This window comes from the organism of the source record quoted next, unplaced genomic scaffold (assembly GCF_019419815.1).
Source record: "Pyrus x bretschneideri cultivar Hongxiangsu unplaced genomic scaffold, Pyrus_bretschneideri_v1 Contig50, whole genome shotgun sequence".
NCBI lineage: Eukaryota > Viridiplantae > Streptophyta > Magnoliopsida > Rosales > Rosaceae > Pyrus > Pyrus x bretschneideri.
In genome coordinates this window covers 121,148-135,793 of record NW_025999788.1, presented here as the reverse complement: position 1 = coordinate 135,793, position 14,646 = coordinate 121,148, and the positions used below count along the sequence as shown (strand labels likewise).

Below are 14,646 nucleotides of genomic sequence, written 5' to 3'. Positions count from 1 at the left end.
CAAGGAAAGATCCTAAACCGTCACAGTTTCTATAACCGTTAGAGAGATAAGAAACAAAGATGTAAAGCTGACTAGAGGGTTCTAGGTTGATCATGTGTTTAGCAAACCGTGGTATTACTTAAACTACTCTAATTGCGACACCTATAAAAAGTTATTCCAATCATATTCTCCGATCAAGTTAGTATTACCATTGGCTTTTCTAGTTTGATTTGTTTTGGTCGGAATAGCGGTTCAAAACTAATAGAAAGTGTGTGCAGCCTTTTCATGTTTTGGATTCCTCATTTCATCAAATGATAATTTGTTCTAGTAAACTAGGGTTTTGGGGAGCCTATAAATACATTTAAGGGTTCTAGTAATACAATAATTAGCCTTGTTTCAATTTAAGCGTGTAACAGTGTATTTTATGCAAATTTGCAATGTAGTAGCATACGTATTAGAGAAATATTGTATGGTTATTGTTTACATGCAACAACACTTATTGGTGCCGTTGCCTTTACGAACACTACTAGATTATAAGTATACACTGCATTAATTTCATCATTAAACATGTAATAATATGGGAATCCCATGGAGTATGGGAGCTTCTATTCTTCCTCGCATCATGTTCCATATATAATATATGCATAGATATAATACATATACATACATACATACATATATATATATATTATGTATCGTACGCTCATTTCCATGATTCTTATTGTAGCTCCAACTCCAACAATCATTAACCCACTCCACTCTCTCTGGTCAGCTCTAAATTATTAATTTGCATGGCGACCTAGATGCATGCAAAGTGAACACTCTTATGGCGCGTTTTGTGTTCGTCCCATTAAACCACAAAATCAAACGTCTACTATTTGACTTTTCTATTTGGATACAAGTCCTGAGATTTAACATAATAAAATATACTTGTCACTAAACTACAGTCTATTGATATGGTAATTATTTCTCACTTGTAATTTAGAAATTTTAGGTTTGACTTACATAAATAACAAGTTCGGTACCTAATTATTATCGCTTACTATTTTATCTGTCTTAGCCAAAGCCCCTTAAATTAGAGTATTGTTGCTTCAGAAAAGGATTAGGGTTACATGTCATGTGGTACATCTGAATGTCAAACAGAAAGCTGTACCGCAACTACAAGCAGTCAAAGTATGGTTGCATATGAAAAATTGGAAAGGGGCATGAGTAACCAGAAAGGAGCAACGTGATTTTCTCTTGGTCATACGAATCTACTGTACCTTGGGTTTCCCATGATGTTGCAAGAATCTAAAAATACCGTGCAAAATTCAGAAACATAAAAAGGGTGGTAACGCTTGATCAGATCTTATATATTTGGGATGCATGTAGCAAAAACTGATACATTAGAGCAAAGCTGACCAAGTTGTTGGTTGTAAGCTTAAGATACAAGTAATGTATACATCTTAGTATAGGCTGTTTCAACCTTCACTCGTTGGATTAAACCTCAGCTGATGCAGCATTCTTTGTGATCATGCGATGTTTGGGGATGCTCCGTAGTTATCTCCAAGAACATGATGGGTGGGTGTTTAATGGATCGCATTCACAACAAAAGCTAGAGTACTCCGTCAAGAAAAAGGTTCGCATGGTCTCCATTGCTTCACACTGTCTGTCAAAGGACCTGTTACTGCAGCAGACCATGAATTCAGTTCTGGCAAAGGTCCCGTCAGTGCGAGATAATTTTCACCAAAAGTTTGCGGCATTTTCTTCCAGCTTACCTGTGTTATTCATATATCAAACTGTGAGCTTTCTTCAATATAAGAGGCATTAACCTAGTAAATGAAACAAAAATCTGATTTACTCAGAGCATGAACAAAGACAATGAGATCCATGTAAGACTTGGAGAATGCATGCACAGAAAAGCTAAGAAGCTCAAATTAAAGACTAACAAATTGGCGCCCAAAATTATCATAGCATTTTAACTACAGAATTCAGTACAAGGGATAAGCGATGGTACCCCAAAAAAAACTCAAAACATATTTCAAAGCAACGAGCAGATTAAGTTGAATTTTCTTTGTATAGATTGTGTATATACTGCATGTTTTCTCTGTATCAAGTTTGGTATCGTAAAAGCAGAGGACACTTGGGGTGTTCAGTGGAAAGTAATTGTTTCAGTTCAGTGTTACTCAAAACTTAAATCCTTAAACTTAGGAAATGACCAACCACCATGAGATTCAAGCACATAATTACTAATCAGACAAACAATCAAAGCTTCATTACCAAGCTAAGTAACCGTTGACTAAAATCAAAGAAATTTGATCCCAAAATTTAAGCTGAAAAACACAAGCCCAATAATTCATATAATTTATATCAACACGACACACCAACAAGTTCATTGTGTTTTGTGCTTATGCACAAACTCAAATACGGATACAGGTGCACGAGCACCACCTAACTTGTTAGCTCTAGCCATGATTGAAGATAACCCTTGGAAACTATGAAAGATAAGTGATTCAAGACTAAAACATTCGGATTTGAGCCATTCTAATTTCACAGAACAGAAAAAACATGCCGATTATATTTTTGGACTTTTCAATAAACAAGAAAAATAGCTCATCTTTCTCATCTGTTATAATAGTATCTAAACTTCGGTTTGTAAATATGATTAGAATAAACAAATTAGTGCAATCCTGATAAGTAATTAGATGTTGCAAGCTGGAAATACTTAATCAAAAGATTTTCAAGCCAAAAAGCCCTACTTGTCCGGGGAATGCTTTAGATAATGCCTGGATAGTAGAATTTGGCAGCCAACTGTCATCGGTGGATATATTTTTTGGATGAGCTGTTCCATCCCTGACATCAGATGGTTCATCTATGCCGCCACAATTCACCATTAGGCGGCCATAGGGCATCAGCTGAATCTTTAATTCCAACCAAGTTGTAACCTGTCATATAAAATACAATATAATCATAACTTAAAAGTTTAAAACACAAGGTAACGTGTGATGTGGTCATAATGGAGGACAACGAAATTATCAAGACATATAGGCAGTTGGATACATCATAGCTTATTTTGGAAGAAAGGACAGCTGTGCGATAGCCAAAATACAATTAGCAAGTATGAAAGTACATAGTAGCTAGTCCTAGCGAAATTACTAGGTTGTACAAATCTTAGATCCAGATTGTTTCTTACCAGGCTCCTACCTTAACACGTAACTTGAGCATACATAATAATTGGACATTTTGTTGGTTTCAATCTTCATTAGCTGTATTAAACCCTAAAGTCAGACTTCTGCAAAACGTCCTTAAGTGCGTGAGCCTGTTGATTGTTGTACAACTTACAATTAATTGATCTCAAAACTTAGATTGCTTATAACTGAGCTTTCAACTAATATTGATCCTGCATTTAACAACATTTAACATCACTTCCCTATGGGTCCTTCCTTTATGACTTCCTTTTTCATTCTCACATCCATGTTTACAAGGGCTGTTTTCTCTGGCCAAGTCAAAGCAGTATTCTGAATGACATTCGATGATTTCTTCTGCAAATTCAAGTTGACTTTTTTAAGTCTATACCATACATGTTTCTCTCTCCTTATTTCCTTGCTCCTCCTGTTATTCCTTGATTAAATAACTGCATTCTCTGCATAAAGCATAAATTCTCATGGAAATTTCACTACACCCCTTCAAAATACTTCTTCTAGGTCTTTCTAATGGAACTCAGAATAAGGTTGTTCAAGGGGATAGCATTCTCTATATGTTTCCAGATATTGGTGTGTAAAAAGTGGGATTGATGACAAGATCATCTGGAGATGAAGTGTATCAAATGTTGGAAAAGTAACAAGTCAGATAGCAATCTTCATACCTCTTGCAACTGTGGCAAAACTTTTCCATCAGAAAACAAGTCAATGACAATGCCTGATATTTGCTGCAAGAACAAGATAGCAATACAGTAGGACAGAACTGTAGGGAATTGCAAAAAATGAGGCATATACAATGTATGTACTTGGGAAGTATGCACAAGAGTACATAAATTACAAAACAAACCCTCGAATCTGTCCACAACATCCTAAGAAATTTAAAATGTGAGCCAGGTAATACAACGAGCCATGTAGACAAGGATCTCACCAGCATATCCTCCAGGAATATTAACTGAAGGAGAAAGGGCATCACCAATATGAACATTAAGTACGCCACCAGCTTGAGTATGCTTCTCAAGATCAGACAGTCCAAGATATTCTCTTGCTTTATCAATCAACTAAAAACATTTGAAATTTTGAGTAAGGAAGCATTCACCGTACTAACAGATCATAGCATATATCAGCAAATATGATTTACCAAGATTAAACATATGAAAAAACTGAAAATTACAACCACGATGGATCCCGTATATTAGTTTAATCATATGTCCAAGTACATATTCAGCAAACAATGCAGCTTAGTGACTTTAGTCGTGAGAGCCAAACAGATGAGATAGTACAACTTCTCAAGGTAACATTTTTAAGAAATGGACTGCAGACCAAGTAGCCTGTTTAGTGATATTTTTCTTGTCCGTGATGTTTACACTGTTAATCTAAATGTTGTTAACCTTGTGCGTTTGACTTTTTCAGTAGTTCAGCATATTTTTCAGCTATTTGAGATAAGAGTCATGTTCATAACTTAATAAATTTCAAAAGAAATTTTCTCACAGCTAAATAATTTTCAGCACATATACTTGGTTTTTCTATTTCTTCCAGAAAGAACTTGTTAGGATTACTATTCTTAAAGGTGCCGCTAAGGGCAATGACCTTAGATAGTGATGCCACTGTATTCCACGAATATAAGATTTTCAAGCCCAGTTAGGGAAACATTGAGATGCTTTACATGTTCTCTCCTAGACAATGGAGAGATACACTGTGCTAGCAGGCCCACACCATCAGCATGATTTCAATCCGGTGGCATATGATTTGAAAATTCCCATGACATATTCACGTGTTACGATTCCCATGACCAATAAATGCACTAGTAATGCTAGACAAGAGAATATTAGACCAAAAGTAGAGCATCTTGGCATTGCTGCAATAGAATTGCAGCCACCAACAAATTACATCAGAATTGAAATAAGATGAAGCGCATAGAACTGCTTAGTACTAGAGATGTCTACGTAGATAATGCTTCAAACTGAAACAAAGCGATTTTGAATCCTTTGGTCGATAGTCTGAATGTGCTCTTTAAGTTACCACATGATAGTAATTCAATGTCATGAAAAAGCTTTCTCTTATATATGTAGAGTTCAAGTAGTGCAATTATGAAAGATTGTTCAAACCTATGAAGTCAAGTCAAATGCTTTTCAAAACACTCACAATTTGATCAATTTCCCAACCTTCGAGCTGCAATGACGGCCACAAGTCGAGCATCAGATGAGCAGCTGTTCCACCACCCTGCCGTGAACAATTCAGCAACATTTGTACTTGGGAAAACACTAGTTACAATACGAAAGGATTTTCACAAGATGCTCAACATTTGTCCAAAATGAAATGAATTACCAAGCCAAGGATGGCAATAGGACCTTTCGGAACAATAGCAGGCAAGCTAGCAAACTCATCCTGCACAATACAATACAAACACAAAGACTTTCTTTCACATATTAGAGCGATACTCTAATCTAATCTAAACTACATAAGTAAGATCCGAACTTGGGTGCGTAAACACATTGAAATACACATACCCAGTAGAAAGCAGTCCACTTCTGGTCCTTGTAAACAATGCTATGCACATCATCTGGACGAACCCAAAACAAAAACAACATTTAAATGCAGAACAAAATAATGGGTAACAATCGGACTGAGGAAAAATATGTAAAGAAACACATACAAGAAGAATCGAGGAGCAGCATTCTCGATTTCGGAGTGTCGACGATTACAATGTCGTTGAAACCGCTTTTCATGGCCGTCAGAACTTGAAATTCTTCTTCTTCCTCCTCCTTTTTCTCTTCCACTTTCACTGCTTGGTTATCTGCATTGGAGGCTTGTGTCTTGACTTTTCGGTTCCCATGACACAACCGAAGCGAAACGGAGGATGTTGCTCCACAGGGATGTGAATGGTATAGATAACTCGTAGCAGGGGCGTGAGTTCGACTCGGACCGAGTTGTTGGGCGCGTAGGACTAGCAGGCTATTAGTTAGCAGAGCCATCGCTGTTTTCAATTCCATCCCCAGCAGCTTCACTTCACTGTTTCTTATCCGTTTGTCGGTTTTCGGTATTTTTAAGGGATGTGGTCTCTCAGAAAAGTGCAGGGCCACCTGCGGAACTTTTGTTTTGAAATTGTTCGGCCGGGTGCCACCGAACATCCTTCAATTCAGTTTATTTTTTTATGCTCGGCAGAGTGTTACCGAATTACTAGTTCGAGTTCGGGTGCTGGTTTGCTGAACATTTCAGCGAACCTAGAACTACTCAAAGTTGGTGAGCAGTTGGATTTGAGCACTTAAAACATTTAGTTTAGAAACTTAACACCATTATGATTTGAATATCTGCACTGAACTTTTTTTTTTGGAGTTCGGACCATGAGTAATCATTTTTTTGGACATAATGTTTCTTCTTTATTAAATGACGGATTGTTGATAACATATTAATAACAAAATGTATTAACATGTTATCGATACATTATCTTCAACACTGATATGAAACCCGTCATTTATCAAAAGATGAACAAGCTTGATTACAAAATGCACTGATCCAGAGAAAGTAGTGGCCAATGGGAATGCTAATTTGGGCAATACATCTAACCATAGAGAGCCAAAACATATATAATATATAGTTATTACTGCCTTAAAAACAAGACAAAAACAAAGGGTAGGGATCTGCATGGGGGGTGAAGAAGGGGCAACAAATGCCCTGCACAATTCTGAGTGCAGCACGTAGACTTTGACAAGCTGAAACCTGCTTTTCAAAAAACACCACAGGACTCGGCTCTCTCCTCCATTCTTTCTAACGTTTGTGTCTTTGGATGGCTGTATATCTAACCATATATCAAAAGACTGTACAAACCAATCCTATCATATTGTATCACCTAAAACCCCTGCTAATTAGCAATAATGATAATAATCGTCCCCTAAACCACACCACAAACAAAAGATTATTTCCTACTAGTTAATATTGAATAGAGGCATCAACTGCCTTCACAAGTGCATCCCATTGAAAATGCTGTAAGCACCGTCTTGTGCTCGATTGGTGAACTTTGTTACAGATCCGTTTTGGTATGCTTTTGCTGCTCCATTTGGGACATTCCTTCCACATGCTGCTTGGAATATATGATTGCCTGCTCCATTTGGAACACAAGTCCTTTGGGACAACATGTCATTGCTTGCTCCATTTGGGACAATATTCCTTTGGGACAGCATGTCATTGGCAGCTAGATTTGGGACGTTTCTTTTGCTCTCGGAGCCCTGCAAGAGATTGTCCAACTGCCCACATGCTGCTGCTACAAGCCCTGCACGATATTACAAAATTGATGGTTATTTACAAGGTTTTGTTTTACTTCTGCAATCTGATGCACGTCGTGAGTAGAGAAGAGTTTTGAATTCGGGTTCTCAAAATTGGCATAAAGTAAGATTTGAATGATCAAACTGCGGCAATGAGGTACACAACCTGAAGAACCATCATCTAGCTCAAATATGTTACAACACTTTTAGCTGTAAATTGGATCAGGCTGGTCAACTTCAGAAATTTTCACCTTATTATGTTGAGAGTGTGAATTCCACATTGGGGAATTAAAGTCTCATAGCGGTTTAAATGATCTTGCGCCTCTCTAACTATAGAGTCTTAATGGAACATTTGAACTATATTGCATAATAATTAAGCTTGGCCTAATTTTTAGAGGAACAATATTGAGCACTCTTAATTTCAAGTTGAGTACCAAGTTACCAACTGCTATGAATAATCAGTTTTTGTTTGTCTCTAGCTATTTTTAGAATCTCAAGTGTAGAGATTGGATCCAATGGTTGGAAGGTTAGTGATGATCAAAACTTTCAACCAAAAACTAGCAGTATGTGTGGTGTAAGTCTCAAGTTTATGTAACGTCGTATGACTGAAACAAAAAGCTGAGTTTACAAGTTTAAGGATAAATGAGGCATGTACCTAAGAATAGAGCAGAAGGTTTTCCAGGCCTCGATTTAAATTCAGGATGGAACTGGACACCGATGAAATATGGATGATTACGCAGCTCAACAATCTGTGATTTTGATATACCAATTGTTACCTCAGAATCACTGCAGTATACAAATCCATTTGATTCTAAAGTTGAAAAGACAGAATGAAAGTTTATACCTCCATGCGTTGGCCAGTTTCATCCTTGCCAGTAAAAGAGAGGCCGGAATTTTCAAGGCGTGCTACCATTTCAGGATTAACCTGAATATCCAACAGAATCAGTCCTCCTGACAAAATTAGTGTCATAGAATATACAACTGTTTGCATTGGGATGTTATGTACCTCATATCTGTGCCGATGTCTCTCATCAATGAAGCGTTTGTTTCCATATCTAACAAAACGGAAATTGCACAGATTAGCCAATATAGGCATCTCATTCAGCATGCTGGTACCCTCTGATTTTTATGTGTATTAAATCAAGTTACTGATTGATCCTTGCAGATCAATAATTTCCTCAGAAACTTTGATTCTCATGAAAAAGTACGAGTGAAGATTCAAACAGATGTGATCTATGAAAATCAAATGCGTGTATTCCGTTCCAAATTAGTACTCACAGTTTAGCTGATTTGCAGTCTGTAGACTGAAAATATGTTCTCCTGGATCCAACACGCATCGTGCCTCCCATATGAGTTTTCGAGCCCTGCTTACATGGCACAGATATCAGATAATGGGAAAAACAAGATAAAAGTCCATTCGCTGAAAAATTCAAGAAATACAGACCTCAGGCATGAATATAACACAGGGATTTTTAGTGTCAGGATCAAATTCTGCACTATGAGCATCTTTCAGACCAAGAACAGATCGTGCAAACTCAATCACAGCAACCTGCATTCCTAGACAAATGCCAAGGAAAGGAATTCTCTTTTCCCGAGCGTATTTTGCAGCAAGAATTTTGCCTTGCACTCCTCTGTCACCGAACCCTCCGGGAACAAGAATACCATCTGCACCCTGAAGAAAAACGCCAGTCAGAAGGGTAACAAAGAAAGAAACTACAACGTAAGAAGGCTATTAAGCATCAGTACAAACCTTCAATAACTTCCATGCAGCTTTGTAGGCATCAGGATTCTGCAATATGCACATTTTCTGTCAAGTTTTTATCTAAGGTAAAATGTACATAAATTTTACGAATAAATATAATATATAATAATAACCTCTTTTGAAGTTGCTTCTTCAAGGTCTTCAGCCGAAACCCAATCCACGAAAAGTTTCTTGCCGCAAGCAACAGAAGCGTGCAAAAGAGCCTGCAGAAAGTAGTACAGATTTTACATCCAGCACCATCACCAATTTGCAAACCATCTAATAAACTCAATCATACATAATATTTCAGAATTTGAGTGTCAAAATGAAAGCAAAACAATTAACACTTGCTAACAGAATTAAGTGGTAGCTAGGTGCACCTTTTGTACAGAGAGGTAGGCATCTGCAAGGCTTGTATACTTTCCGACCATGGAAATGCGAACCTGTTACACAAATGACATTGGCACTTCAAGTTTCCACCAACAGACAGACCTAGACGCATGACATTAGGAATTGCTTGGGTCTTGGAACCTACCGGCTCATGCAACTTGTCACAAATTTCAGCCCTAGAAGTCCACTCTTCCAATTCAGGTTCCTTTGTTAATCTGCACATTATGGATGAATGTTTGAAAACTAAAACGCCACGGCAACTGATGAATAGGATTCCATCCCAAAATTACATGGCAAAAGAAAAAAGAGAGAAGAGTTCATTGGACAAACCCTTGAAGGTTGAGCACTTTGAAGATTGCTTCATGAGCTTTCTGATCCTATTTGACCAGAAGCGTGTGATAATTAGAGATTCAAAATGATTTAAGAAAGTCGATACATTTCAGAATTTGTGGAGAACAACTTACTCTTAAAAGTAATGGAATGTGCCAGATGTTGGGAACGTCGTAGAGAGTGATGATGTTCTCTTTCTACAAAATATTTAGCATTGGAGTTTTAGTAAAGTAAGCATCTTACAAAGCAGACAGACAAGATTTCAAGTAAAATGCTTGAACTAAATTTTTTCAAACATTTACCTGTACATGGCAGAATTGACTGACTTTAGTCTTCACGTTCTCTTTTAATGCCTGTAAATTTAGAACCTTATAGGCAACATGACAAAGAAAACATTGGGCAGCATATGTGCGCGTTTGTGTGTGTGTGTGTGTGTGTGTGTGTGTGTGTGTGTGTGTGTGTGTGTGTGTGTGTGTGTGTATGTATAGAGAGAGAGAGAGACCATTGTGCTGCGACAAGCTATGATATGTGGTGTCAAACCCAGACATCTCAGTCCACGAACGCTGTGCTGCGTTGGTTTTGTTTTCTGAACATGATTCGATACATCCATTAGAGCAAAGTAGTTTTTTTGTTCTCAATAACAGAAAAATTTACCGAGTTATAAGAAGCTTTACCTGCTCACCAACAACACTCAAAACAGGCACAAGGCTCACATGAATCAAGCAAAAGTTGTTACTACCTGAAATGGAAAAAAAATTCAACCAAGTTTTCAGAAAGAATTTACATAATGTGTCATCTGAAGTATGTAATACAATTTGCTTACCGACGCGATATGAGAACTGTCCTAATGCCTCAATGAAAGGCATGGATTCAATATCACCTGCAACCATAAATGTTTTTAGTAATTTAAAAGAAATCAAGAACATTGTTGTGAAATATATATATATATATATATATATATATATATATATGTACGTATGTATGTATACCTATAGTTCCACCCAATTCTATGACACAAACATCTGCTGCACCTGACTCTCCATCGACTGGAATTTTGGCTACACGCTCGATCCACTCTTGGATTGCATCTGTGATGTGAGGAACAACCTGCAGAAAAAGAAGGGGAAAAATATGAGAAACATAAGGACTAAATAAATATAGTACTATGGAGTCAAAAGTTAGAGGTAGGCAAAAACCTGGACAGTTTTTCCCAGATAATCTCCCTTTCTCTCTTTGTCAATAACCTCCTGCGACACAAGAAAGATTTTTGGAATATGCACTAGTAGGTATTATGTAGATTGTAAATATAATATACACACACAGCCACACATATATATCTATACATATTCACTTGCCTGGTAAATCTTTCCAGTAGTAATATTATTATCGCGGGTCAGCTTGATATCTAGAAATCTTTCATAGTTTCCAAGGTCCAAGTCCACCTGTGAACATTGAAAAAAAAAAAAAAAAAAAAAACGACAAATTAGCAAATATTGTTTCAGATTTTGACAGTTGAGTCCAAATTTCATATTTATAATTTATTAGTTTCGAGTCAAAATTTCAGATTAGACTGATAAACAACAAATATTTCACATTAATAAAGTTTTCGGCTTATGCAAACGTGGGTTAAGCCAGTTGGACTGGTGTGCCTACCCCTTTGTACCAGAGTGTGAATTAATCCCTTCTCTGTGGATTAGAGTAGATACAATATATCCCTTAGTTAAAAAACAATAAGGTTTCTGCCTTTTGCCATCCAAAAATACATTCCTCAACTTTTCTTCGGAAGATCCAAAGCTTCTAACAAATCACAGTTCCTCTCACAAACTGTCCCTAAAAAGAAGGGGAAATAAGTATCTAGAAGGGGGCAGGAGAGTGAGTTTCTGTACCTCACCACCATCATCCAACACAAACACTTCACCATGCTCAATTGGGGACACAGTTCCAGCATCGGTGTTTAGGTAAGGATCTGAATTACAAAAGAACAGAGAAATCATGATCAGAAAATAGAGAAATAAATTCCCACAAAAGAGATGCAAATCCATATGAAAATTGATAAGAGAATTGCAGGCATTCAGGTTTCTTTTCCTAAAGTTACACTAATTGAAATTTAAAATCTTTCATACAGCTATTAAAAAAAAAAAGAAGAAGAATGTTTAGCAGAAAAAGCTAAATCTGATGCATCTATTTTTTTTTTTATTTCCTTAAAAAAAAAATGGAAAAAGTGGATGAGCTTTCCAACAAAACCGGCATAATGGGTTGCCTCAAAAGGTTTAAAACGGCAGAGATTAGCAACATAACAATAATAAATAAAAGGAAACAAAAACGAAAAGAACAAAAACAAGAAGAAGAAGAGAAGAAGAGAAGAAGAGAAAGAGACCAATTTTAATGGAAGTGACTCGAAGTCCACAAGCTTTGAGAAGAAGGCCAATACTGCTAGCAGTCACTCCTTTCCCAAGTCCACTTACTACTCCCCCTGTCACCAAAATATACTTCATTTCTTCTTCTCCGTCTTTCAAACCACCAACTTTTTCTGTGTAATTATTCCTACGCAAATCAAACAAATCCCATCAGCCCCAATAAGCATTTTAGTCTCCAGCATTGATTCTGTAAACAAAATGAAGAAGAAGAAGAAGAAAAAGAAAAGGCTGGATTTATTTATTTTGCTATGAATTTTTTACTTTGTAACAGAAACCCACCAGCCACCAGCACAGTAGCGTTTACTAAATCTTTACTTTCTTGACTTCTACAGTTGTTTCTTGGTGACTTTGAAACGTTATCTGATTTCTCTCTCTCTCTCTCCTTAATCCAACACAGAAGTGTAAAGAGGATGTGTTATATCATACAAAATCCCAAGCAAGGAAAAACCATCAGCTTCTTAACAGCAATAGACAGAGAAAATGAGAGAGAAGAGAATAATGTGGTAGTTAATGCAGTGAGGAATTGGTTAGGCATATGACTGCCTTTTATAGACAAAGAAAACCATTTTTCATTTTCCCCTCTAAAAAAAGGGCTAAGTTTATGCTCTTCCATTTTATCAATTTTTTTTTCACGTTACAGCTGCTGCAGCTGAGCAGCCGAGGTATACCCCATCCCACCAATAACTTGTACGTGAACTATAATATAAAATCACGACCACTAATCTCCTTATTCTTGTCAAATTAATGAATAATGTTATTCATACTATATTTTTGTACCCTATTTTTATTCCGTCTTAGGTGTCATCAGATGTAGACAGCCATATCATTTGAAAAATTTGTAAAACCCAAGGAAATGAAGAAGAAAGACTTCTTCTTGTATACCACAATTATCATTTAATTAACTAGTTTTTTTTAATTATTAGTTTATTAAATAATGAACTAAATTTAAAAAGGAAAACTAATGAAAAGGGTTTGAAAACTTTAAGTGATTGACTTTTTAGTGTAAAAATGTGGTTTTTCGTTAAAATGAACAGTACCATAAGTTTTTTTTGTTAAAATTCCTAATTTAAAAATCTGATTAATTCAAATGATATGACTATCCACATCAAATGTCATTTAATATAATATAAAAATATGGTACAAAAATATGATATGAATACCATTACTCCAAATTAATTGTATTTTATAAGAGATTAAGATAAATTAGAAAACTGGTCGGTAATGGATAATTTAGTAAAAGTTGACCAATTTTGCATTTTATGCTGCATGATTTTTTGTTAACTTTAACAAATTTAACATATATAGAAGGTCTTCAAACAATTTTTGGGTATACACTTTCATACGGCCCGACAAAAATGTATAACTTTTCTGCCAACTAGAACAAATTTGAGGGCAATACAATCCCTATAATTAATAAACATATCCTCTTTTTATAACCACTACTTTCCACTTGTATATGTCGCACTCAACCTTCCAACTTGCAACCTCCGCAGATTGTTACCAAATATATGCATATTTACATGACCAAATAATCCCAATGGTATTCTCCCCCATCTACCTTCAAATAATGTTATATATACATATACATATGTATAAACGCACAGTCGCACACCCACCACAAGTACTAGATGAGGCGTTTATTTTCTTTAAAGAAGAATGATAGGGAGAACACATTTTTGTTCCATATTTATTTATCATCTCATGTGCAAGTGATATAATTGTATTTAATATAAAATTGTGATTAAAATTCTCTATGATCGTAATATATGCATTTTATTCTTCTTCTATCTCCCCCAAATAAAGAAAAACAACAACCTCTTAACCATATTCGATATACGTACAAATTAGACCTAACTAAGATCCAGTTTGGGATTGCTGTGTTTTTATACAAAAAAAAAAAAGTTATGTTGTGCTTTAAGAATAATCAGTTGTCAAAGAAAGCAGTTGAGCTTTGATAAACTGTATTTTTAAATGTTGTGAGTATGAAAAGTAATGTAAAACCGTTTGGTAAATTTCAATGTAAAAGTGATATAATTGTACATAACGACAAAAGTGGACATGGTAGTTAGGTGGTGGTGATGACAATGGTAGCGAGGGTGGTGGTGGTGGCAGTTGTGATAGCAACAACAAAAGTGGCAGTATTTTGGTGGTGCCAATTGTGACATTCCACATCGCTCAGGGGAGTGATCCTTATATGTATATTCTCATCCCATGATGAGTGACCCACTGGGAAGTTGCTCGTGAGTTCTCAAAAACAAAATCGTGAGGGAATGGTAAGCCCAAAGCAAACAATATCGTGCTACGGTGGTGGAGTGGGCCCGGGAAGTGGTCCCCCCCCGGGCTGGGATGTG

The 14,646-nt window shown here is 36.4% G+C and overlaps 2 protein-coding genes across 3 annotated transcripts; both read right to left on the bottom strand.

Annotated features, from left to right (window-relative positions):
• Positions 1 to 1,304: 1,304 nt before the first annotated feature.
• On the bottom strand, positions 1,305 to 6,286 carry LOC103953285. The gene is made up of 8 exons (XM_048569760.1): positions 5,812 to 6,286; positions 5,666 to 5,718; positions 5,484 to 5,543; positions 5,301 to 5,378; positions 4,087 to 4,216; positions 3,824 to 3,921; positions 2,718 to 2,903; positions 1,305 to 1,736 (listed from the first exon to the last, which is right to left on the bottom strand). The coding sequence occupies exons 1-8, from the start codon at positions 6,284 to 6,286 to the stop codon at positions 1,587 to 1,589; spliced, it is 1,230 nt and encodes a 409-aa protein (XP_048425717.1). The 3' UTR covers positions 1,305 to 1,586.
• Positions 6,287 to 6,727: 441 nt separating this feature from the next.
• Positions 6,728 to 12,870, bottom strand: LOC103953284 (CTP synthase). Of its 2 annotated transcripts, none has more exons than XM_048569870.1 (22): positions 12,557 to 12,870; positions 12,256 to 12,422; positions 11,765 to 11,844; positions 11,234 to 11,320; positions 11,075 to 11,125; positions 10,868 to 10,985; positions 10,702 to 10,758; positions 10,553 to 10,617; positions 10,381 to 10,464; positions 10,181 to 10,231; positions 10,013 to 10,075; positions 9,879 to 9,925; positions 9,694 to 9,763; positions 9,539 to 9,601; positions 9,293 to 9,382; positions 9,168 to 9,206; positions 8,862 to 9,089; positions 8,696 to 8,781; positions 8,424 to 8,472; positions 8,262 to 8,342; positions 8,073 to 8,166; positions 6,728 to 7,425 (listed from the first exon to the last, which is right to left on the bottom strand). In XM_048569870.1, exons 2-22 carry the CDS (start codon positions 12,371 to 12,373, stop codon positions 7,115 to 7,117), a joined length of 1,932 nt encoding a protein of 643 aa, XP_048425827.1. In that variant the 5' UTR covers positions 12,374 to 12,422; positions 12,557 to 12,870; the 3' UTR covers positions 6,728 to 7,114. The 2 variants fall into 2 exon arrangements, with proteins under 2 accessions (XP_048425827.1, XP_048425826.1); XM_048569869.1 differs by having other exon boundaries at positions 12,575 to 12,869.
• Between the last annotated feature and the right edge of the window lie 1,776 nt (positions 12,871 to 14,646).

What these genes read in the sequence shown, in the direction of transcription:
- LOC103953285 (XM_048569760.1), bottom strand. Translation starts at nt 6,286, where the DNA reads ATGTTCGGTGGCACCCGGCCGAACAATTTCAAAACAAAAGTTCCGCAG. An exon ending in CTATTGCCATCCTTGGCTTG is followed by an intron (nt 5,379 to 5,483) that starts GTAATTCATTTC and finishes TGTTCACGGCAG; the next exon opens with GGTGGTGGAACAGCTGCTCA. An exon ending in CTAAAGCATTCCCCGGACAA is followed by an intron (nt 1,737 to 2,717) that starts GTAGGGCTTTTT and finishes TGAATAACACAG; the next exon opens with GTAAGCTGGAAGAAAATGCC.
- LOC103953284 (XM_048569870.1), bottom strand. Translation starts at nt 12,373, where the DNA reads ATGAAGTATATTTTGGTGACAGGGGGAGTAGTAAGTGGACTTGGGAAA. An exon ending in TGAGTGTTGTTGGTGAGCAG is followed by an intron (nt 10,465 to 10,552) that starts GTAAAGCTTCTT and finishes AATCATGTTCAG; the next exon opens with AAAACAAAACCAACGCAGCA. An exon ending in GTGACAAGTTGCATGAGCCG is followed by an intron (nt 9,602 to 9,693) that starts GTAGGTTCCAAG and finishes TTTGTGTAACAG; the next exon opens with GTTCGCATTTCCATGGTCGG.